Raw genomic sequence first — 25,131 nt, forward strand, 5'->3', positions numbered from 1 at the left:
TTTTTTTCCACTCAGCTGGGAATTCATATATTCTCTGAGTCTTGTCTAGAAAGAGGTGAGCTGTTTATTCAAGAAATCTGGAATCACCTGGAATGTGAGGTATTTCCAAAACAATGAGTAAGTGTACTAAAATAAAAGGAAACAAAACACAAAATCCTGCTGACTTTCAGACAGCTGCCAGGATGACATTGAGTTAAGTCTAATTTATTGCTAAAGTCCTGGGGGCTCTGCCTGTGAGCCAGCTGCAAAGAAGGGAAGACGAAAGAAGGATAAAAATTGTTCTGTGAGAACTGCCCTTCTGCTTACTCTTATCCGCTTTTGAAACCTGTTGGTTCCTTACCTTTTCTATAGATTCAAAGAGATCATTAAGATGCATGTGAGATTGGTTAACAAGGCCAAAACCACAGGACCCAGAGCAGAGGGCTGGGTTCTGGTTTGAAAACTTGAAGTTTGTAATCATCAAGGAGGAAAACACTAAAGAAATGTACATGGTTTACATTCTGAATTAGAATTCAGAAACCCAGATTCTGAATTAGAATCAGGGATGAAAAGGAGTAAAGATTTAGCCATAAACATCCAAAGGAGGTTGTGATCACCTTTCAAAAGAATGTGGTTCCTGTATTATTCAGCCTTAAAAAAGAGGGAAATTATGACACATGCTACAACGTAGATGAACCTGGAGGACATCATGCTGAGTGAAAGAAGCCAGTCACAAAAGGAAAAATACCGTGTGATTCCACTCATATGAGGTCCCTAGAAGAGTCATATTCATAGAGACAGAAAGTAGAATGGAGGTTGCCAGGGGCTGGGGGAGGGGGAGGGGTATTTCATGTTTAATGAGGACAGAGTTTCAGTTTTGCAAGATGAAAAATTTTGGAGATGAGTGGTGGTGATGGTTGCACAACAATGTGAATGTACTTAATGTCACTGAACTGTACACTTAAAAATGGCTAGATGGTAAATTTTCTTACGTATATTTTACCACAATTAAAATTTGTTTTTAATTTAATGGAAAAAAGAAAGAATATGGTTCCTAATCTATAGAGGGAATGTTCTGTGACTTGATTTGGATGCTTGTTACATGGGCATGTTCACTTTGTGAAAATCCGTTAGGATTTCTGTACATTTCTGTATGTTAGTTTACTTCAGTAAAATCTATAAGATGATTGTTTTTGGGCCGGCCCCGTGGCATAGTGGTTAAGTGCCCGCGCTCGGCTGCGGGCGGCCCGGGTTCAGATCCTGGGCGCGCACCAACGCACCGCTCCTCCGCCCATGCTGAGGCCGCGTCGCATATACAGCAACTAGAAGGACGTGCAACTATGACATACAACTATCTACTGGGGCTTTGGGGAAAAAAAAAAAAGGAGGAGGATTGGCAACAGATGTTAGCTCAGAGCCGGTCTTCCTCAGCAAAAAGAAGAGGATTAGCATGGATATTAGCTCAGGGCTGATCTTCCTCACAAAAACATAAAATAATAAAATAAAATTAAAAAGATGATTGTTTCTAATCAATAGCTAAGTAGAGAGCTCACTGTCATTTATTTATTTATTTATTTATTTATTGTGAGGAAGATCAGCCCTGAGCTAACATCCATGCTAATCCTCCTCTTTTTGCTGAGGAAGACCAGCTCTGAGCTAACATCTATTGCCAATCCTCCTCCTTTTTTTTTTCCCCAAAGCCCCAGTAGATAGTTGTATGTCATAGTTGCACGTCCTTCTAGTTGCTGTATGTGGGACGCGGCCTCAGCATGGCCGGAGAAGCGGTGCGTTGGTGCGCGCCCGGGATCCGAACCCGGGCCGCCAGCAGCGGAGCGCGCACACTTAACCGCTAAGCCACAGGGCCAGCCCGCTCACTGTCATTTAAAGGAGTATATATTTTATCCAAAGGCAGAAGGAGTAGCATTAGAGGGAAGCTTGCAGTGGGTTGAATAGTGTCCCCCGAAAAAGTTCATGTCTACCTGGAAGCTCAGAATGTGACCTTATTTGGAAATAGTGTCTTTGCAGAGGTGATTAAGGTGAGGATGGAGATGAGATCATACAGGATTAGGGTGGGCCCTAAATTCAGTGATGAGTGTCCTTAGAAGAGACAGAGGAGCACACACAGAGACACTCGAGAGAGGGCCATGTGACCGTGGAGGCAGAGACAGAGTGATGCTGCCACAAGCCAGGGAACACCCGGAACCGCCAGACACTGGGAGAGAGAAGAAAGGATGTTCCCTTAGAGCCTTTAGAGGGAGTGTGGCCCTGCTGACACCTTGATTTTGACCCTCTGGCCTACAGAAGTGTGAGAGAATAAATGTCTGATGTTTTAAGGCACCCAGTTAGTGGTCATTTGTTATGGCAGTCCTAGAAAACAAAAACTGAGATATTTGGGGCAAACAGGCGAGAAACTGGGTTTTCTCCCACTGCCTATCAGGAGGCCTAACAAAGGAGGCTGAGAAAACGCTGTGATAGCGTAACTTGGTCACTGGCTTTCACCCTTCAGTTCTTCTTCCTTTCACTCTTCCTTACAACCCTCACCACTTACATTTTCTTTTCAACCTTGTTATCAGCTTCTCTTTGTTTTCCTCCAAGCCCAGAAGAAAAAATGAAAATAGAGAAAAATCCCACAAGTAATCTAAATTGAACCAAAAGCATGTAGCTTCCTGGGTAAAGGCCACTCACTAATATATTAGTGTGTGGAATTCTTATTTTTACATGGCAAACTTATGAATGGTAGAACTGTTACCCTAAATGTTGTATACCGTGGTTGGTTAAGAGTCATTTTAAAAAGAGAAGCACAAGTGTGTGCATTCATATCGTTTGATGATGAAAGTTTTCCTAGATATTCTGGCTCCATATGACCCAAACAGCAACAACTCAGGGCATGTGACATTGTGGGGTGGGAAGAAAGGGAAGAAATTTTGTAAACTACCACTTCTTCTTTTGAGGTATGAAATATATATATATATATATAAATATAGTATAGGTTATGAGTAATATATCCTTTTAAGACTTAAAAACAATCAAGTCTATATAAAGAACATTGGAAAAAAATGCGTTAACAATAATTTTGGTTTTGAAATAATGCCATGCCTTCTGGTTACTCACATTATCTCTCCAAATACAAGGACTATCCTAATGCTTCATATGTATATGCCTATTCACATAAATGAGATATTCTCTTAAGCAATTCAAGGAACTTGGATACTGAGTAAATATCATGCTATAAAGAATGAGTGGGCATTACTAGGCAAAGAGAGGATGAGAGCAAAGAATTGAGACAGTATGATATGTGCAGAGAATTGCTCCCAGAGACAATGCAGGGAATGGAGAAAACCTGGTCGTAGAGTCTTACCTGATATCTTAAGAATGAGTAAGTCTGTGTATACATATTGAAAAAAAGTTAATAAAAAACCTAAAAGTATTCTAAAAAGCTATAGGATATAGCAGTATTTTTCATAATAGCCAAAAGGTGGAAACAACCCAAATTTCCACCAATGGATGAATGGATAAACAAAATATGGTATATCCATACAATGGAATATTATTCCACCAGAAAAGGAGTGAAATACCAACACATGCTACAACACAGACAAACATTGAAAACATTAGGCTAAGTGAAAGAAGCCAGACACAAAAGGCCACGTATTGTATGAGTCCATTTTTAGGAAATGTCCAGAATAGGTAAACCCATAGAGACAAAAGGCAAATTAGTGGTTGCTGGGGGAGAGGCTAGGGTTGGAGGGGAGGGGATAGGGGGATGATAGCTAAAGTGTATGGGATTCCTTTTAGAGGTGATGAAAATATTCTAAAACCGACTGTGACAATGGTTGTATATATTGGTGAATATACAGACGTCTCCAACTTATGATAGTTTGACTTACGATTTTTCAACTTTACAGTGGTGCACATGCATTCAGTAGAAACCGTGCTTCGGGACCCCGTGGCTTAGCAGTTAAGTGCTTGCGCTCTGCTGCTGGCAGCCCGGGTTCGGATCCCGGGCGCGCACCGACGCACTGCTTCATCAGGCCATGCTGTGGTGGCGTCCCATATAAAGTGGAGGAAGTTGGGCACAGATGTTAGCCCAGGGCCAATCTTCCTCAGCAAAAAAAAAAAAAAAGAGGAGTATTGGCATGGATGTTAGCTCAGGGCTGATCCTCCTCACACACACACAAAAAGAAACTGTGCTTCAAATTTTTTCCCCCCCCAAAGCCCCAGTAGATAGTTGTATGTCATAGCTGCACATCCTTCTAGTTGCTGTATGTGGGACGCGGCCTCAGCATGGCCGGAGAAGCAGTGCATCGGTGTGCGCCCGGGGTCCGAACCCGGGCCGCCAGCAGCGGAGCGCACACACTTAACCGCTAAACCACGGGGCTGGCCCTGTGCTTCGAATTTTGAATTTTCGTCTTTTCTTGGGCTAGTGAATGTGGTACGACACTCGCTCCTGATGCTGAGCAGTGGCAACAAGCCGCAGCTCCCGGTCAGCCCCACAATCAGGAGGGTAAACGACTGACACACTGACAATCACTCTGTACCCACGCAACCATTCTGTTTTCCACTTTCAGTACAGTATTCAACAAACTACATGAGATATTCAACACTTCATTATAAAATAGGCTTTGTGTTAAATGATTTCTCCCAACTGTAGGCTACTGTAAGTGTTCTGGGCACATTGAAGGTAGGCTAGGCTAAGCTATGATGTTCGGTAGGTTAGGTGTATTAAATGCATTTTTGACTTATGGTATTTTCATCTCACGAATGGGTATATCTGGATGTAACCCCATCATACGTCGAGGAAGATCTGTACTAAAAACCATTGAATTGTACACTTTAAATGGGTGAATTGTATGGTGTGTGAACTAAATCTTAACAAAGTTGTTTTTATAAAAAGCTATAGGAGTACCTACCAAGGGAAAGTCAGTTTAGAGGTCGCATTCTTGAGTCCTATGGACGTTAGAAGGCGGGTTCAAAAAGAGAAAATAATTGCTCTAGAAGTTTCTTTATTCCCTTTAGAAAACATTCAGCCTTGGTTGTTCTAGAAGCACAGGGTCTTCTTTTCTGGTTGCTTTTGAATATATAAAGAATGGCAGGAAAAAAAAAAACACTTTGTAGTTCTCTAATCTTGTAAAGTTTATAGTAAGACTTAGCTGCTGTGAGTTAACATTTAGAATCTTGCTGTGCATTCCCCATTGAAATCACACAGTGTGATGGACACTGGACTCTGAGATGTGCGGATACACTGTGGGTTTAGCACATCCACAAATCTCAAGTGGGAAAGGGAAGGGAGAGAAACCAGAGTGGAGGACAAGATGTTTGTCCTTGCGTTTTTTTTATCAAGAGTACTGTAAGGTCTGCCATCAGAATGGTTAAAATTAAACGGACTGATGATTCAGTGTTGTCGAGGATGTGGAGCAATCTGCTGTCTCCCACATGGCTGGTGGGAGTATAGATTGGTACAACCACTTGGGAAGAATGTTTGGGAATATCTACTCAAGCACTTCCACTCCTGGAAATACACCCAACATAAATGGGTGCCTATGTTCACCAAAAGACATGTAGAAGAATGTTCATAGCAGCCTTATTCGTAATTGTCAAAAATTGGTAATAAACCAAACATCTGTCAATAGCACAATGGATAAATTATGGTATATTAATACAATATAGGATGCTCACAACAATGGAAAAGAACCAACTACTGCTATTGCTGCACAAAATAACACTGATGAATCTCATAATGTTGAGTAATGAATTCAGACTTTAGAGTACATGCTTTATTAGTCCATTTATAGAAAGTTCAAAACCAGGTAAAACTAATAACCTATGATGATAGAGGTCAGAACAGTGGTTACCTTTGGGGGGAGTATGCTTTGGGAGGGGCACAAGGTAGTCTTCTGGGGTGCTAGAATGTTCTATATTTTGATGAGGATTATTATTATACAGTTGTATAAATACATATAAAGTAACTCAACCTAATACTTAAGCTCTATGTGCTTTATTATATGTAAATTATACTCAACATTAAAAGAGTATTATAAGGTAAAATTATCTATCCCTGTGGTTTCCCAAGTGGTTTCCCTGCAGAGGACAGTCCATTGGATACAGGAAGAAAGTATTAGAATATTTATTTTGGGCCGGCCCGTGGCTTAGCGGTTAAGTGCCCGCGCTCTGCTACCGGCGGCCCGGGTTGGGATCCCGGGCGCGCACTGACGCACCGCTTCTCCGGCCATGCTGAGGCCGCGTCCCACATACAGCAACTAGAAGGATGTGCAGCTATGACATACAACTATCTACTGGGGCTTTGGGGGGAAAAAATAAATAAATAAAATCTTAAAAAAAAAAAAAGAATATTTATTTTTTATTTCTTCTCTTTAAAATTTCTACTAAAGGAATATATATTGGGAGTATGTATTCAAAAGCTTTTACCGAGGGGGCCGGCCCGGTGGCGCAAGTGGTTAAGTGCGCGTGCTCTGCTACGGCGGCCCGGGGTTCGCAGGTTCGGACTCCATATAAAGTGGAGGAAGATAGGCATGGATGTTAGCTTAGGGCCACTCTTCCTCAAGAAAAAAGGGGAGGATTGGCATTGGATGTTAGCTCAGGGCTAGTCCTCCTCACAAAAAAAAAGCTTTTACTGAGGGGCATGCAATAAAAATTTGGGGGACCACTAGTCTCTTATACCTAAGACACCAGCATTCGACAAAAAAGAACCTGTTGGTTACCCCCAGCACATCTGTATGCTTACTTGGCTACTCCCGTCTGGATAGACATGATTACCAAAATTAATTAGTCTTATTCTCTTACTCAAAAATAACTTGTCAAAAACTACCCAAGGGAGGGATTCAATGTGTGTACATAAACATAGCAAACAGATTCCAAATCTCTGGGCCCCGGAAGAAACAATAGAAAGACTGAATGTCATACGTCTTGCCAGGCCAGGTTTTCTATGTGTAGGAAGTGGAAAGAGAGCACCTCACTAATAAAATTCTCTACTCCATATAGTCAAAAGAATGAAAATTTAGCCACCTCACTCAAAGTAAGAGATGATGAAAGAATATGTATGAGTCATGAAAATTATAGTGCCTTTACTTATTTAGTTGTTACTAACTTTCCTCTTTTTGGTGTGTAATGAGGTGCTGTCATTTGTTCATGTGATAATGAAACATTCAAGGAAGGAATCTTACCCGGAAAATGGGTAGCCAAAATTCATTTATCTCATACATATTTATTAAGAGTCTACTATACGAGGGAGGCACTGTTCTAGGATTTGGGGACAAAATGATGAATAATGAGACAATCAATAAACAAATCAACCCAGATAACTTTGGATAGTATTGTGAAGGAAATAAATATGCTATTACCATAGCAAGTGACTGGGTTTGGGAGGAGGCAACGTTAGCTGGGCTGGTTGAGGAAGGCTGATCAGAGAAAATGGGAGAGTGTTAAACATTGGTTAGAAAGGCAGGGGGGCCTAGATCATGCAGGACCTTCCAAGCCATGGGAGAATGGGCAGGTAGCACTGAGCTGTCACTGAAATACAGCTTTTAAACTCAGTGCTTTGTAAAAATGTGACCCTCAACAGGGGGTGCCTTTTTGCAGTAGATTTACCGAAAGGAGAGCATTATTATATAATTCATCTTCCAAGAGTGGATCCTGGTTTCTAATTTGAACAAAGGTGCCAGTGTGCCTCAGTTGGCAACTCGGGTTTTATGCTAAGTGTGAAATGGGGAGCCAATGAAAAGTGTGAGGCCAGGCAATGATGAGATCTGGCTTATGTTTTAAGAATATACGTAGGCAATAGTATGGAGAAGGGATGTACGGAGACAAGAGTGGAAAAATAAAAATAATCAAGTTTAATAAAAATAAATATAACAACAAGAAGGATGCTGGCTAACTGTATATTTGAACACCTTAAAATAAATTCAAATATATTTATGTTTCAAAAAACTACTTCTCTAGCATACCAAAAGCTAACCCTTTACCTATCAGAGCTCTACGCTGAACAATGAACCCAGTGTTAAGGCTGGGAAAGGACACCTGAGCCCGGCCGAGTCAGGTAAGCGGGAAGAGTCATTTCCATTCGTTAGCTTCTAGCGCCACCACTTGACCCTTCCGTTCCTTGCACATTTCTGCCCAAGGATACAATTACAGGCTTGACTCGCAATTTCAGCCTTGTAATTCGTTTTCTTAAGGTTCAATCATATACATATCAAAGAAATAAATGTAAATAGTGACATAACATTTTCGCCTATCAAATTAGCAAAAAGTTTCTAAAACTAAGACCACTCAGTGTTGGGGAAGATGCAGTAAAGCTTTCATTCATCCGCTGCTGGTACGAATGGGCTTTCGTGAACACCTTTTGAAATGCACGCAGTTTGGCAATTTGCATCTAAAGCCTTTAAAATGTTCTTCATTGCCTTTGATCTGGTAAATCTGGTCCTGGGAATCTGTCTTAAGCAAATATATATGGAAAAAGTTTTGTCAAAAATATTAGTGTAGTCTGTCCAGAAGAGAGCAAGTGGATGACCATTTAATTTCCTGCAGCAAGGAGGTTTTAAAAATAAGAGAATTAAGGCTTTGACAAGTTATATAGCTTGTCTGGGATCACACAGCTGGAATGTGACAGAGCCAGAATTCAAATCCGGACTTGTTTTTACCCCAAAACCTGTTTTCAATCACGATGCTACACTGAGTTTTCTGTCTAGAAATAATATGTTTCTCAACTAGCAACACCAAAGCAAACTAACTCTAGTATTATCAAATTCAGTTTATTCAAGTTATTCACAAGTATAGCAAAGGCCTACACAGGCAGCATAAGAGGTGTAATTAATATTTTTGAGCGTTGGGTAGTGTCTGCTGGCTTTCAGTGCCACACTACCCTTCTAGGCCAGCCTCCATACTGCCGGGGACTTACAGCCTACAGACTGCATCTCCCAGGCTCCTTGCCAGATGGCCTCCTGTTTGGTTCTGTCATTTCTTGGCACTGGCACCAGAGTTAGAAGGTTGGAGAAAGCGAAGAGCTACTTCTTTCCTCTTTTGGTGGTGGCTCCACAGAGGCAGCAGCAGCTGCGGATGCCCAAGGGTGGCTGGGACAGCAGCAGTGAAGTGTCAGCAGCACAGCGGGAGGACACAGCCTTCTGAGCAGAGCGGCAGCTCCACCAGCTCAGCGGCAAATGGGGGCGGGGGCTCCACCCCAGGGGCAGGAGCAGTTTCCTGATCTTTGGCTAACAGCCCCTTCCCCTCTGCCGCTCTAGAGGCCCCTCCTCCATTCCCCTCTTGCCTTTCAGTCCCTTTAACACCTTTGTAACCAATTCCTGGCATTCAATCCATCTCTGCTTGAAATATCTAGAGTGGTTTCTGTTTTTCTGTCTGGCCACTGACTGACACACTCCACAGCAAAAATTATATACATACTTACTAGAATGACATTAAAAAGATTGATATTCTTATTATATATGTGGAAGAAATAGGATATAAGTAGTTGTTTTTCTTGTGAGGGGAGCAAAATATTTTTGCATTTTGTTTCCTTCATATAGAGTGCAAAAAATTGATAATCTCTATAAGTTATACAAGGAACTGGCAAAGAAAAGCTTGATTAATTCAGGACATGAGTTCTTTACAGGACAATTAGGCTATTATTAAGCATCTTGGTTATTACTTGTGGGACAACATTTGAAAATAGCTATAACACACAGATTGCACAATTTTAAAACTGTAATAAATATGGTCAGTTAATAGTCGACTCCAAATTTCCTCTTGTTCTTCTTGAAAAACGGTTTGATGATCTACTACGATCCACTAAGAAACATCTAAATGGGAAGAAACACAGAAGCATTTTTATGAGTGTCATTTAGTTTTTTAAATAGAAAATGGTCCGATAAACTATAGAATGTAAGACTTCATTGCTAAAAATCTACATATAAAATTATTTGGCATTTTTGGGGCCGGCCTCGTGGCTTGGCAGTTAAGTGCGTCCGCTCCGCTGCTGGCGGCCCGGGTTTGGATCCCGGGCGCGCACCGATGCACCACTTCTCCGGCCATGCTGAGGCCGCGTCCCACATACAGCAACTGGAAGGATGTGCAGCTATGACATACAACTATCTACTGAGGTTTTGGGGGAAATAAATAAATAATTATTAAAAAAAAAATTTATTTGGCATTTTAGATGGATATTACTGGAGAAAAACAGATGCATTTTAAAAGGGCCACAAATTTGTCTCCCGCATCAACATCCTCCCTTTTGAAAAAAGTAATCTTATGCCATTGAGCACAAGGGCCTGGAAGTGAAGAAGGGAAGTTATTAATGGAAGTTAACAAAGGTAGGCTTATTTTAATATGCCTGATCTGGATCAAAAGAGGAAAAAACCCACAATAACTTAGTTAGGTTTATTAAAACTATCAAAACATGATCAAAGTAAAAATTGTTACCTTATATTTAAGTTTAGAATAGGAGTAAAAGTAATTTATATGCATATTTTATATATCAAAACATTTGGAAATATGTACACCAAAATGTTAACAGTGATCCTATCTCTGGGTAGTGAGATTTTAAGAAATTAGTTTTTGTTTTGCTCTTACAAATTTTTTTTTCTATAATGAACATATATGTCCTAGGAAATTAAAAAAGGAGAAGAAATAAAAGCAATTAATACCTATGCACAGCATTAATTAATGCCTTTTGAAGTTTAGTTTTTCAGTTGCTTTAATATGAAAAACAAGACTTTATGAGGAATCATAATGCTGGAAAGCACCTAAGAGACCATGTGGTCCAAATGTAAAAACTGAAGCCTGCACAGCCTGAACAACTGGCCTGAGGTCACACTGCTGCTTAGCGCAGAGCAGAGACCACAACCCTGGCCTCTTAATTTCTAGTCTAGGACTCTCTTCATACAACAAGTAAAATAGAAAAATATATGTAGTCACACATAAAAATACATCTATTTCCAGAACACCAGAACAAGTCAGCTTAATTTTAAGACCCTAGAAATACAAACGGTGTGAGGTTAGGACCCAAGCAACTACGGGCCAGCTTTACCTTCAGAATTTCACAGGGAGCGGTGCCTGCAGGTACAGCTTTCCCACAATGCTTTGAATATTCAGTTATAAAGGCTGAAGCTTCTTCTAAACTGTGGAATCAGAAAGAAAAAGAGGGGCATGATGAAACTTTTGGGGGTGATAAATATGTTCGCTATCTTGACTGTGGTGAGTGGCATCACAGGGGTATGCATATGTCAAAGTTTATCAAATTGCTTACTTGAAATTTGTGCAGCTTATTATATATATTGATTATACCTCAAAAAATAACACTTGTTCATAAATGACAATACGTAGTTATGGTTGGGTCACAAGTGAGAAACAGGCAGGAAGAAATTCATGGCATGGTGATGAGAAAGGGGTACCTCCCAAGTGGCCAGCACACTCAGACCAAATGTGGGGACGGACTCAGCAAATATTTCAGTCCTGACTGAGCTATCCCGTCTTCAGTGTCAGCCCATCTCTCCCTTTACCTTTTTCTTTCCAAATCTGCTCCTAATCCTGTCCCAAGAAGCTTACTGTTTCTAAACTTGTGGGTGCTGGTAAATTAGATAACCAAGCTTAGCAAAAGTTGTTACGTAAAGCCATTAGTTATTTGAGCAAGTGTCTAAGGAATAAAGTTGTAATTTAGAGTTTTAGAGAAAGACTGTAAAATACCTATTTTGGGGGTTCAGACAGCTTAATTGTTTGATTCCAAGTTCACGTTCCAAGGGACTGAGTTACAAGACAACTAACCTCTGGGTATGTACAGTAATGCTACAGCTTAATATTCAGAGCCTTTCATTACAACTAAATAGCTCTATAATTGTTTGATATTTCCCTCCAAAATAAAGACAAATTTTAAGGAAATTCTACAATAAGTTTTTTTTTTTTCTTTTTAATTAACTTACCTTAACTCATTTGCCAAATAGTTTACCAGGTCAGTGATGTTGTTGGTATTCATCACGTGCAATTTCAACATTTGAAAATATTTTGTCTTTGCCAAAATCCCAAACTCCTTCTTATTTATGACATTATTCAGAATCAGATTTCTAATCTATAGAATGACAGGTATCATCAAATTAAAAATGTGTGAAATTCCAAGTCCTTATTCAATACAGAAACATTTCTGACAATCAGAAGTTAAGTGATCATTGCATTGTGACTAAGTCTCTTCTTTGACAGGTCGGGAAGGGGGACTGCTGTGGCCCATTTCAGTACACAGTAAAGAAATAAATAAAAAGTAACAACAAACAGAGATAGTAGTTTTCAGCTTAATCTTAATTTGGGGAAAATTATTACCTTCTAATACTAGGTTTTTCATAGCAACAAGGAGATGAAATTGCCTCTTACTTGATGTGAAAATCCGGCCAACTGGCCAGTATTCATATGCTCTTCTAACTGCTGTAAAATGATCTGAGGATTGCACGAGCCCAGGAAATTCTAGAGAAAAAATCACAATGAAATTAATGGAAAAGCATTATTGCTATTAATTTCTGTCAAATAGGAAAGGTTTTCATTTTTAAAATTGAAATATCTTAAAGAACTTCTAATATAGGAAAAAACACCTCTATCAGATAAAAAACTGTTGATTTAAGGAAAAAAGGCATTTTATCTATTCCTATTCCAACAGCAAGAGCTGTTTAGCAAGCATTTTGCCATTCTAAGCACCAAAAGGAATCTATTTAAATACTAAAACTTTGAAAAGCATCAACAGATGAGTTTATGAACAGTCAAAAAACAACAAAGTCAAAGACAAGCACAGATGGCTTTGAAAAAATGCAATGAACAGACCAAATGACAAAAAATATACATGTTCGTTTATATAGATCTCTATCTACTGGCTTATCTACCTGTGGGGAAATAACTGTAAAACATTTCCAAATGCTTTGTTCTAGATTATAAAGGGAATGAGAGTTATTTTTAAAAAGTCTGTCCCCAGAATGCTCAGGGCTCCCTTTGTTAGACACCCACACACAACCTGACTCTCCCCTCTCTTTTATCTCCACATCCAATTACTATGTTGTAGTCTTCTCCTTCTAGTTCACTTTCACTGCCACCACCCTACGGTGGGGACTTATCCCCTCAAGCTTTCCTTGCCTATCCACAAGGTTGTTGTGTAGGGATCAAGTGAGACAAAATCCTGTTCAAATGCAATAGCTTCCCAAGAGTTTCCCTTCTGGCCACCTCTCTCCTCTCATCAAGCCCACATGGATCATTCCTTCTAAAATACTGCCTGATCATTTCACTTTACCTTCAAGAAAATTAATTGTTCCCCACTGATAAAAAATAAAGTCCAAACCCCTCTTACAGCACCCCTCAGATGGACCTTAATCTATCGTTCAGTCTTATTTCCTACTAAAGCCCCACAAAAACCTCCTGCCCCCACCCATACTGATGTACCCATTTACAGATCTGGTGAAAAGAAAATGCAACCTTTTGCAGGGGACAATAAAAAACAATAAAACAAATCTATATGTGTTGATATGGAACAATCTCTAAGACACCATTGTTATGTGAAAAAAACAAGTATGAGACCTTCTATTTCTTTGGCAGCCCCAGAAAAATAATTTGCAAAATACCTTAATTTGCTGGTGTCTTTTTTCCGAATGGGGCATGAGCATTAGACAGGCTAACGCAAAAGCCGGCAGCTCTAACTGGACATACTGCCTGGCAACTCCAATCATGTCGAGATCATCTGAAACTGGACATCTTCAAGAGAGCACATTAATTAGTTAACACCCTGTCAGATTCACTAGATTTTATTGGCTTTTCTAGTTTTCCATAGCTGTTACCTGTCTATGCTTTCAATACTTTTATTTAATTAAATTAATTAATTAATTATTTTGGTGAGGAAGATTAGCTCTGAGCTAACATCTGTTACCAATCCTCCTCTTTTTGCTGAGGAAGACTGGCCCTGGGCTAACATCCGTGCCTATTTTCCTCTATTTTATGTGGGACGCCTGCCACAGCATGGCTTGATAAGTGGTGCATAGGTCCGCACCCAGGATCCAAAGCCACGAAACCCAGGCTACCAAAGCAAAGTGCGTGAACTTAACCACTACACCACCAGGCCAGCCCCCTCAGTAATTTTGTGTGTGTGTGTGAGGAAGATCAGCCCTGAGCTAACATTCGTGCCCATCTTCCTCCACTTTATATGGGACGCCGCCACAGCATGGCCTGACAAGCGGTGCATGAGTGCGCGCCCAGGATCTGAACCCCAGCCGCCAGCAGCGGAGCGCGTGCACTTAACCACTATGTCATGGGGCCGGCCCCCCTCCCCTCAATAATTTTAAACATTAAAGTGCTGGTGCATAACATACACTTGGTAATGAGCAACTCGAGTCTTCTATGGCATTCTTCATGGAATAAAAGAATCTATCTACAGGAACATAGACCACTGGTTGGTGCTATAATTGTGTCTGAATGCCTGCATATGCCTAAAGATAGATTCTCAGAAGACTCAAAATCTATGAGACAGCACTATATGATTTAGGTAGTCACAAAAAGCACTCTATACTTACATTAAAATTGGGTACTAATTTTAGAGAAGGCTTATTGAATATTAGTTTACTACTTGCACTGCACGTGAAAAGTAGACATTATAAAAATAATGGAGATATTTTATTTTAGAAACTAGCAGTATGCTTAACTTCCCAAGAAAAAGAAATTACTCAAAAGAGATGTTTATTGGAAAAGAATTTTATAAGCAACAAATTTGATATTTTTTATAGGAGAACAAATATTTTACTTACTCTAGAACAGCAATGAGACTCTCACAACAATCTGATAACTGACTGGGGCTTAAAGGACAAGAGGCTGAAAATGAAAAACAACAACAATGTACATACACATAACCATAAAATGCCACTGTCAGTGTTTCAGAGGAGAGAGAAATACCTGAAAGCAGTGGGATCTGAACCACACGCTGCCAAGCTTTGCTGAAGTAGGGAACCTGTGAAAACAGTGGATTAGAGAATTCATGTCTGGGATATTATGAACTCTCTTCATTTTGCAGTCACAAAACTGTATACTTAGAGCTTATATTCTGGATGTTAAGATCAAAATCATAAATTCATATCTCCCTGTTTGAGATGATTAAGATTCTAGGATAAATTTCTTCATGACTGTATATTTCAGGATCTTATTTTACAAGACTAGCTGATTCATTATTGTTCCATTTGGTAAAGAGTGTCAGAACCTAAATTAGAAAACAAAATTCATACTAAGTCCATTATGAGCCAGACATTGTGCTAGGACCATAGGAAAGGGGCAAGGAGACAAGAGAAAGAATTCCAAAAAAATGAGTAAGGCAACAACATAAATTTCCATCAATAGGGGAGTGGTTAAATAACTTATGGTACATTTTACTCCACATTATGGAGAATAATTAAGAGTTAAAAATAATGAGATACCTCAAAAGGTTAAACATAGAGTATCATAACACCCAACAATTCCACTCCTAGGTATATACTCAAGAGAAACAAAAACATATATCCACATAAAAGCTTGTATGCAAATGTTCATAGAACACCATTATTCATAATAACCAAAAAGTAGAAACAAGTCAAATATCCATCAATTGACGAATGGATAAACAAAATGTGGTACATCCATACAATGGAATTATTCAGCAATAAAAAGGAATGAAGCACTGATACACGCTACAACGTGTATCAGTTGAACCTTGAAAGCATTACACCGAGTGAAAGAAACACAAAAGATCACACAGTGTGTGATTCCATTGATATGAAATGTCCAGTATAGACAATCCATAGAAACAAAAAGTAGATTAGTGGTTGCCAGGGGCTGGAGGGGGTGGGAATAGGAAATGATTGCTAACAGATATTGGGGTATATTTTCAGGGTGAAGAAAATGTTCTAGAGTTAGATAGTGGTGATGTTTGCACAACTTTGTGAATATACTAAAAAACCACCAATTGTACACTTAGGAAGGATAAATTTTACATGTGAATTATATCTCAATAAAAAACAATAAAATAGATCTATATGTGCTGATATGGAACAATCTCCAAGACACCATTGTTATGTGAAAAAACACTTTGTCTAGAATGTGATTGCATTTATATGTACAAAAATATACACATATACACATGTACATACAGACACATGCACACACATGCTTATAATGATAATAGGAAAGCTCTAGAAGAAAAGACAAGAAATTGTAAACAGTGGTTACCTCTGGGGAGAGAATTATAAAGGGAAATGGTAAAGGAGAATTTTCAAGTTTTACTCAGCATATTTCTAAATTGTTCTAATTTATTAAACTAATAATAAATTATATATTTCTATATTATATATTATAATAATTATGTGTGTACATAACTGAAATTTAGAAAAAGTAAATAAGACATGGTCTCTGGGGGCCGGCCCGGTGGCGTAGTGGTTAAGTGCGCATGCTCCGTTGCAGTGGCCTGGGGTTTGGATCCCGGGCGTGCACCGGCACGCCACTTGTCAAGCCATGCTGTGGCAGCGTCCCATGTTAAGTAGAGGAAGATGGGCATGGATGTTAGCCAGGGCCAGTCTTCCTCAGCAAAAAGAGGAGGATTGGCAGATGTTAGCTCAGGGCTAATCTTCCTCGCACAAAAAAAAAGAAAAAATAAAGACATAGTCTCTGACTTTAAAGATCTTCAAAGTCTAAGAGAGGCAGTTGAAAGTGTAATTAGAATAAACTATACTGTGATAAACGTTATAGCAGAGCCAAAGTGTTTTGAGAACATAAATGAGGACGTGACTCATGAGGTCTGGAGAACTGGGGAAGTGATGTCTTAGAGGAGGCAACATCAGCTGAGTATTCCGGGTCCAGGCACCACTCTAATGGAACATCAGTTTTGTTCTTTACTGAGAAGGCAATTACTTAATCCAATGTACCCAGCAGTCACAAGGCCAGTGAGTATAAAGATTAAATTCAATACAATGTACTTTAAAAAACTACATACCTGCCATAAAGAATGGATACTAGAAATGGCTGTTAAAACTTTCCTTAGATAAGGAATCTGTGAAAAAATAAAACAAAAAGTTTTGAAGACCACCAAAAAGAAAAACTTCAACATGAAATATCAGGTTCTTAAAGTTTTAAAAGGAATTATGAGTAAAATTTATCTTCCATGAGAACTGCCAAGAGTTCACTGACAAATTCACAAATATCAGTAAAGGCCAGGGAACTTTCCATTTGTTCCCAGTGCAATTTACATCAGTTTTGAGTTGTACCTTCTCTGGCCTAACATCAAGGTCTTTAAGTTTGGCATGAATGCAGTGGGAATGAATGTCTTTTCAGAATATATCTGTTCAATAACAAGTATCAATGCAAAATGTTTAGGAGATGCTATGCAAAAGCTTTAAAATATACTGCAGTCTAGGGCACTGAGTCTTACTTACCATATTGAAGCCGAGAAGCTTTTGCAAGAGTCCATTCCAAAGCTGCAGGTCATAGATTTTGTATTCTAAACAAAGCTCAGTCACCAATCTTACCGCCTGAAGCAAAAAAAAAAAAAAAAATCATACTGCTTCAAGATACCAGTATAGCAAACCACCTTTGGAAAAGGTGGGGCAGCTGAATACAAAATATGTTTATAATCTAGGTGTGTCTATTGCCTAATAATGAAGGCCCTCATCTCTCTATTGAAAGAAAAAAAAAATTAATCTTCCTTTTTTGCTGTCATGGACTCACAAACAGCATCTCAGACTTTCTCCCCTTCCTTCCTTCTGTCCAAGAACAGTTTGCCTGTTGGCCCCATTTGAGGCTTCCCTCCCTGGGCTCCAATTGCCTCAGAGACTAAATTCCCACAGGAAAGTAGAAAAGGTCTCCGAGCAGTAGTCTTGCTCAGGAATAAAGTTTCTCTGTTTCGGCCTTCCAGGTATCTGAGTGGTGACAGGCAACAGACTGAATATAACACCATCTGAGAATATGGAAGCCTCCCCCATCAGACGACTCAGTGTACATACCATGGCTTCGTGGCTGTGGTTTTTCCATAGACCCTTAATCATTCCTTCTTTAGGACTGTTGCAAAATAATTCATATGTGATAGGGATATTCAAACTCTCAAATGATGCCAGAAAAGTTATACATTTCAAATAAGATCTGGAAAACACGCATTTATGGGAATCATTCTCATAGGCCACATATACATTTAAAATAAAAGCCACCACATGGAAATATTACACCAGTTTGTTTTTAAATGTCTATTTTAGGCTTCCAAATATATTCACTGAATATAATATTAGAAAGAAATCCATTTTAGCAAGACAAAGAAAACATTCAGTTTCTAAATGTCTCAAACAAACGAGGGAAACAAGATGTTCTCAAAGGCCTATTTCCCCTTTGCCAAAATGTCAAGGACATTCAAGGCAACAGATCTACGCTTACACAGTCACTCTAATGCATTCTTACGAACTAATGGGCTTACAAGTTACACTTCTGAAAAATGATCTGTTTCCTATTTCTTAAAACAATTTTAAAAATCTTACTTACTTCACTTCTTCAATGGGTTTTTTGAAGAGACATTCTATAGTTTCCTTGTCAGCCAAATAGAGGAGACACTGAAGAGCTCGAGTTCTGTGAGCAAAAGTTAACTGACGCACACCTAATTTCTGTAAATCCAAAAAGGATTTGGAGAGTCACACACCTGCGTGTTATAGTTGGGTAAATGAGCCTCAATTTAGGTAACATTAGCAACATTGTTTAAAAAAAAAATTCAAGTCAATCCCTGCCCTTAGGGAGTCCATAGTATAGAGCAGTGTTTCTCAAAGTGTGGTCCACGGGCCACTGGGGGATGTTTCTCAGATTCTTTCAGGAGGGAAAGGGTCAGAACAACTTTCACAATACTACTAAGATGTAATTTGCCTTTTACGCTGTGTTGATATTTGCACTGATGGTGCAAAGCACTGGTAGGTGAAAGTGCTGGCTCACACCAAGGCAGAACACCCACTATTACAGCAGCCATCGAATTCTGCACAACCACGCATTTGCAGCACTGAAAACAAGATGACTTCCACTTAAGAAGCTTCTTGATGAAGCAGTAAAAACTAATGTTATTAAACCCCAACTCTTGATTATATTAATATGAATTCACATTTGAATACATATTAATATTAATTAAAATGTATTCATTAATGTTGTGTGTGACAAAATGGGATAGTACATGTCAAGCATACTGTAGTACGATGGCTTTTTTCAGGGAAAAGCACTTGTTCAACTGAATTGTGAGCTGAACTAGCCTCTTTTCATGGAGCACCATTTTTACTTGAAAGAATGACTATCAGATAAACTAATAGAAAGTTTTATTAAAGAGATTTTCCTCCCTTGCTGTCAAGGACACGCAGTCAGCATCTTAGACTTTCCCCCTTTTCCTTCTACCCACACCCTTCCTCTCCTTCTGCTCCAACTGCCTCAGAGAACATTTCTATGTGCAAAAGCCTGAAGGCCAAAGAGGCCATGTTGCCTTTAGGGAAGACGAGAGTTTAGTCCAGCTAGAGTTTAGCGGGGAGGGATGGGGTATGACTAGAGTGGAGCCAGGTCACACAGGGTCTTGAGGCCAGGGTGGAGGCCCCTCCCACAGCCACGTGGTTTGGCCTCCTGGTATTAGGAATGTTGCCTAACCAAGGAGTTAATAACTGTGAATGTAGACAACCCGTGGGAACTGCCAACAGGCGCACCATTTAGTTTGCTAAGCAGGATGTTACAGAAGCCAGCACTAAATGGAGCTGACAGATACCACAATCCTTGTTTCCAAAGTAAGATATACTCTGAATGAGTATGTAAGTGACATTATCTTAATCATCTGTTAACGAAATCAAGCATGGTAAATATGCAGGAAAAAATGTTAAGCTGAGATGCAAAGATGAGTTCTGACTAAGTTTCTAGGGCTTACAGTTGTAGCTGATGTTGCAAATACAAACAGCATTCTTGAACTATAATCAATCGGATGAGACAGAAGGAGATACAGGACTCTGGAAAAAAAAATTTTAATTACATTTAGATTTTAATTTAGTGATAGATTACCAAAACAATAGATCTGTTTATTGTCCACAGAAAAAGTCATTTGATATCCCAAACATAGGCCTGAAGGGTTACGGGTCAAGGGCATTTTTGCTTTCTCCTTTAAAAGATGCTTAATCTACATACTAAAGAAGATAATAAATACAACAAATGCCAGGCCTCAGTCTTCTCATCTATAAAATGACTAGTCAATCTCTGATAATTTAAATTCTCTGTTGAAGAAATTAATACAAACCATAGCTGCAAAGTACATTGAATACTACACACGGAAAATTCTGTGTTTTAGTTCACAGGACCTTGTTAGTGGCACATTTCAACGTCTAGACTTAGGGCTGACTGGCTCCCCCTGGAGAAGGGCAAGATAAGGTCAGGTGTACTGGAGGAAAGAAGGATGGGGTGGAGCTTTCAGTGGGAAAGAGCAAGAAGTGACAAAATTGGCATTAGGTACTCTTTCGGGGATTTCCTTCTTGGGATTTTTTTCTTTCTTTCTCTCTCTCTCTCTCTTCGAACTGTTTTCACGATTTTCTAGGTGGCCAGTTCAGTTAGGCACTCAAGGAGCTACCTCTTGCTTAGACAAAGGTGCCCCTGCCCTTAAAAGACAAGGACAAGGTAGGGGTCCAGAGAGAAAGAGGGCATGAAGTGGGTGGTAGACCAGCTCTGCCCAAACTGGGAGAAATTCCTGAGTTTGTCTTTCCACATCCTTTGTCACTATCAGATCTCCATGGCCGACGTAGGGTGTAGGGCTTCACAAGTGACTTGACCACTTTTGGTCTAGCCCAGGAATGGCAAAAACCTGGCCTGTGTGTCAGCACCCCCTCTCCCATGCCTATGCCAAGCATCATTAACGGATTACCACATTCTTTTTGATTTGAGCTCAGATACAGTCCTCTCAAGAGAGCAAGCCATGACCAATCTAGATTTAGCACATTAAATGAAACCAACATGCCTTTCTGGTCTGGCTTAGGTTAGAAGGGAAAAGAAATCCTGGTGGCCCATATCTGAAGCAGCTCAGCTCACCGGGGTGAGAGAACATACAGCGGTCTGGGCCCAGAGTCCCAGCTAATGGAAGAGTTTTCCTTTGTTCGAGGAGCATTCTCTGCTAAAGGTGCTCTAGGAGCCCTCAACATTAGTAGGAACGCATTGAGGGTTCAACAATTCTAGATCTTGGCTGTTTTTTATTTATTCCATTGGAGATACTTATACACATTCACAGCCATATATCAATGAATTGATTCTTCTCAGAGGCTCTGACCCAAATTATATCAAGAAAGTGTTTTAAAAACCAACTTCAGACAAATTTATTGGTAAGATTCCTACTGGGCATCAAGATATAGACAAATGTAAGTAAAGGAAGAGTACCTTCGTAGTGCTTCATCTTCTTGAAGTTCAAATAATTCTGATGGTTTCTTTGAAAAAGTGAAAAAAAAGTCAAAAACTGAAGAAACTTTGTTGACTAGGTAAGCTTATGAAAATCTATTAGATGAAAAACCCAATGTATAAAATTAATTATGTTTACATACAAGAAATTACAGTGTAATCCATTACTTTCTGAAAAGATTTTTGCTTAAAATATGGGTTTACTCCCATTCATTCAGTCAACAAATCTTTAACGAGCACTTAACTCTGTGCCAGGCACGATTCCAGGCACCTGGGCTGACTGAGAGACCAAAAATACTCCTGTCCTCCAGGAGCTTACATTCATTGGGTGATTTTTAAAAGGAAAGGACTCCATGAATTTTAAAAGAGCTCTTCATTAATTCAGTATATTTATTGGGACTTACAAAGCAATGTGCTAGGTGCTTTGAGCAGACACAGTTCCTGGCCTCATGGAACATTCAGTTTAGTGCTCCAAATTTATGTGTAAGTTAAAACATGCTAGTTTCTGAGTTAACCACAGATTCTATGTGGCCTAGATATGCTTCTACCTCCTCTGTTTACACGGAAGCACAGTCCTTGCTCTTGGTAAATACTTAAAAAAAAAATACTTGTTAAATCGAATGCCTGATATAAAAACTACTAATTAACAACCTAATTTCATGTTATTTATACTATTTGTTTAGAAATAGATTTTTTCAAGGATATCTGGATAGAGGAATTATGCAATCTCCCAAATTAAGTTCTGTCTGAAAACTCAGAAGAAACAGTGTAGAAAATTCTGCATTTGGATTGCTGAATCCTATCATAAATTTAGATGTTAATGATACTCTTTCTAAAAAACTGACATTATGCACCTCCCGAAGTGATATACTCTAAAGAACATATCACCCATGCAGTACTTTTGCCAAAACCTGCATCTAATCATAAGAAACATCAGCAAACCTAGAATGAGGCATTTTACAAACCAATTGGCCTGACCCTTCAAAAACGTCAATGTCCATCACAGTTCAAATAGATTCAAGTAAGAATCATCGACAGATGCCAAATCAGGGTATATGTGTGGTTGAGGGAGGAGTTTGAAGAGGAACAGGATATTATATCGTCTCAAAGTCTCTCTCCTAATAATTATAAAAGGAAATATAGTAACTATGTAATTGAGAAATGCACAACATCTTGACTAAGTTATCTAGATTAATATCACCTATTAGGGCAAATAGACATCATGGGCCTCCAAATGTCATATCCTGAGAAGGACACAATATCACTTAGGTAGTATCCTAGCCAAAAATGCATAGTTCGAATCTTATCATGAGGAAACATTAGACAAACCCAAATTGAGGAGCAGATTATAAATTAACTGGCCTGTACTCTTCAAAAATGTCAATTTCATGAAAGAACAAGGAAAAGGCATAGAACTGTTCCAGATTAAAAGAGGTTAGAGACATGACAAATAAATGCAATGCATAATCCTGGACTAGATCCTGGTCGCAAGGGAAAAATTGCTATAAAGAACATTATTGGGATAATTAGCTAAACTGTAACATGGACCATAGATTCAAATCTATGTTTGTATTGTATCAATAATTTGAAAATTATACAGTGGTTAAGTAAGAGAAAAGCCTTGTTCTTAGGAATACATACTTAAGAGGTAAAGGGGCATGACACATGCAATTTACTCTCAAATGATTCATAAAAATATGTATATATATCATAGCAATAGTGATGAAGCAAATAGGGCAAAATGTTAAAAATTGTTAGATCTGGGTGAACGATATATAGGAATTCTTTTATACTATTCTTGCAACTTTCCTGTACATTTAAAATTATTTCAAAATAAAAAGTTAATCACAATAATTTGAGTCTAAGAGCAGGTCACTTCTTTTGTACAAGAATTCATCTAGAGGGCCGGCCCCGTGGCTTAGCGGTTAAGTGCCCACGCTCCGCTACTGGCGGCCCGGGTTCGGATCCGGGAGCGCACCGACGCACCGCTTCTCCGGCCATGCTGAGGCCACGTCCCACGTACAGCAACTAGAAGGATGTGCAGCTATGACATACAACTATCTACTGGGGCTTTGGGGGAAAAATAAATAAATAAAATTATTAAAAAAAAGAACTCATCTAGAATCACCCATTAAAAGGTAAAACAGGAGCCAGCCCAGTGGCGCAGCAGTTAAGTGCATGCACTCCGCTCTGATGGTCCGGGGTTCGCAGGTTCGGATCCCAGGCGTGCACCAATGCACCGCTTGTCAAGCCATGCTGTGGCGGCGTCCCATAAAAAGTAGAGGAAGATGGGCGCAGATGTTAGCCCAGGGCCGGTCTTCCTCAGTAAAAAGAGGAGGATTGGCAATGGATGTTAGCTCGGGGTTGATCTTCCTCACAAAAAAAAAAAAAAAAAAAGATAAAATAGCTGCAAACCAATATTTGAACAAAAAGAAAAAGTAAACGATCTCGTTAAAACTCATCAGATAATAGAAGGTATTAAAATGAACAAAAGTTCATTCTTTTAAGACTCTGTTTTCCAAATTAGAAGATTATATCAGTGTGGCACAACAGATATAACAGCAGATACGCTCAGAGAGTAGACTTACTTCACCAGGTTTTGTGGATGGGCACAGCCATTTTTCCAACAACATGTCCCAGACTTTTTCCAAATTAATTTCATTCACTTCGGCTATTTCTTTAGCTGCTGCATGAATATCTAAGATATTTAACATAAGGAATAAAAAAAAAAAACACTCAAATTTTCAATGCAAGATAACTGGGAATCAAAATGATAGTTTTCCTTGGAGGAAAAGGTAAAAAGGTTTTTGTCCTCACCGGGATAATCTTTGCCAGATGAATTCTGAATTCTTTGATTTATGCTAGGATGTTCGTACAGACTGACAATGAGATGTGCCGGTTTTCCGATCACTCTTAAATACTCTGCAGTGTTCAGCTTGTGGGCTATGAGCACGGCTTCTGTGCCTGATCGCCGGTACTGAACATGAAGCTTCTTCAACAAAGCCTCGGCTTTTTCACGTGTTTCATCCTTTTAAAAAATTCCAAGCAAAAAGAAAATCCTGTTTTCTAAAACTCAAGTAAGTCTAAGAATCCCTCTTTATCAATCAAGGTCCCTCCCTGCCTTAGTTACATCCTTAAGTATCTACACAAAGCCTTGGTCTTCTTTCTCTACTTTAGGGATCCAACCCTTGAAAACACCTGTCACCAGGGCAGAATGAGAAGGTATGCTAGGTGAGCACAATTTAAACTAAAAAGAAAGAGGAGCCTTCAATTCTATAGTTAGACACACCTGAGATGGAATATTCTGTAGCCATCTCTCGGCTAAATACAGGCAGAATTTCAAACTGGACATCTTGAAGGAACCTAAAAAGATAAAGAAAAGATTTATAAGCAAATCTTAATCCTTCTAAGACCATGTATTTTAGTCATATTAGTAAGGTTTTTTAAATTACAAAAATACATACTCAGAGTAAAAAACAATTTAAACAGAAGGATATAAAGTAGGAAGTATAAGTCCCCAGAGGCGCCCTCTTCAGCTTCTATTCCTATTCTCTAGATTCTTATATTCCTTCCAGAACTTATGTGTGTGTGTGTGTGTGTGCACACATGCATGCATTTTAACCCAAATGAGATAATACCATACATACCTTAGTAGAATTTGCTATTCTCGCTTAATATACATCTTGGATATTTTTCCAAATCAGCTACATAGTATTCCATTCTATGAATATGCCTATTTTTTTA

At 39.2% G+C, this 25,131-nt stretch overlaps 1 protein-coding gene across 1 annotated transcript in view; it reads right to left on the minus strand.

Moving 5' to 3' along the window:
- Positions 1 to 8,728: 8,728 nt before the first annotated feature.
- Positions 8,729 to 25,131, minus strand: part of KNTC1 (kinetochore associated 1) — a 71,131-nt gene continuing 54,728 nt past the window's right edge. The window contains exons 49-64 of the mRNA XM_058531329.1: positions 24,677 to 24,750; positions 24,205 to 24,415; positions 23,976 to 24,085; positions 21,370 to 21,416; positions 19,883 to 19,961; positions 18,484 to 18,602; positions 17,958 to 18,093; positions 17,391 to 17,486; positions 16,952 to 17,008; positions 14,890 to 14,944; positions 14,745 to 14,808; positions 13,572 to 13,701; positions 12,343 to 12,432; positions 11,901 to 12,046; positions 11,012 to 11,102; positions 8,729 to 9,785 (exon numbers count right to left, since the gene is read on the minus strand). Of these exons, the coding sequence (XP_058387312.1) occupies positions 9,765 to 9,785; positions 11,012 to 11,102; positions 11,901 to 12,046; positions 12,343 to 12,432; positions 13,572 to 13,701; positions 14,745 to 14,808; positions 14,890 to 14,944; positions 16,952 to 17,008; positions 17,391 to 17,486; positions 17,958 to 18,093; positions 18,484 to 18,602; positions 19,883 to 19,961; positions 21,370 to 21,416; positions 23,976 to 24,085; positions 24,205 to 24,415; positions 24,677 to 24,750 (1,526 nt within the window). The 3' untranslated portion in view covers positions 8,729 to 9,764. The remainder of the gene's footprint in view (positions 9,786 to 11,011; positions 11,103 to 11,900; positions 12,047 to 12,342; positions 12,433 to 13,571; positions 13,702 to 14,744; positions 14,809 to 14,889; positions 14,945 to 16,951; positions 17,009 to 17,390; positions 17,487 to 17,957; positions 18,094 to 18,483; positions 18,603 to 19,882; positions 19,962 to 21,369; positions 21,417 to 23,975; positions 24,086 to 24,204; positions 24,416 to 24,676; positions 24,751 to 25,131) is intronic.

The sequence above is a fragment of the Diceros bicornis genome, chromosome 35, assembly GCF_020826845.1.
Source record: "Diceros bicornis minor isolate mBicDic1 chromosome 35, mDicBic1.mat.cur, whole genome shotgun sequence".
Taxonomy (NCBI): Eukaryota; Metazoa; Chordata; class Mammalia; order Perissodactyla; family Rhinocerotidae; genus Diceros; species Diceros bicornis.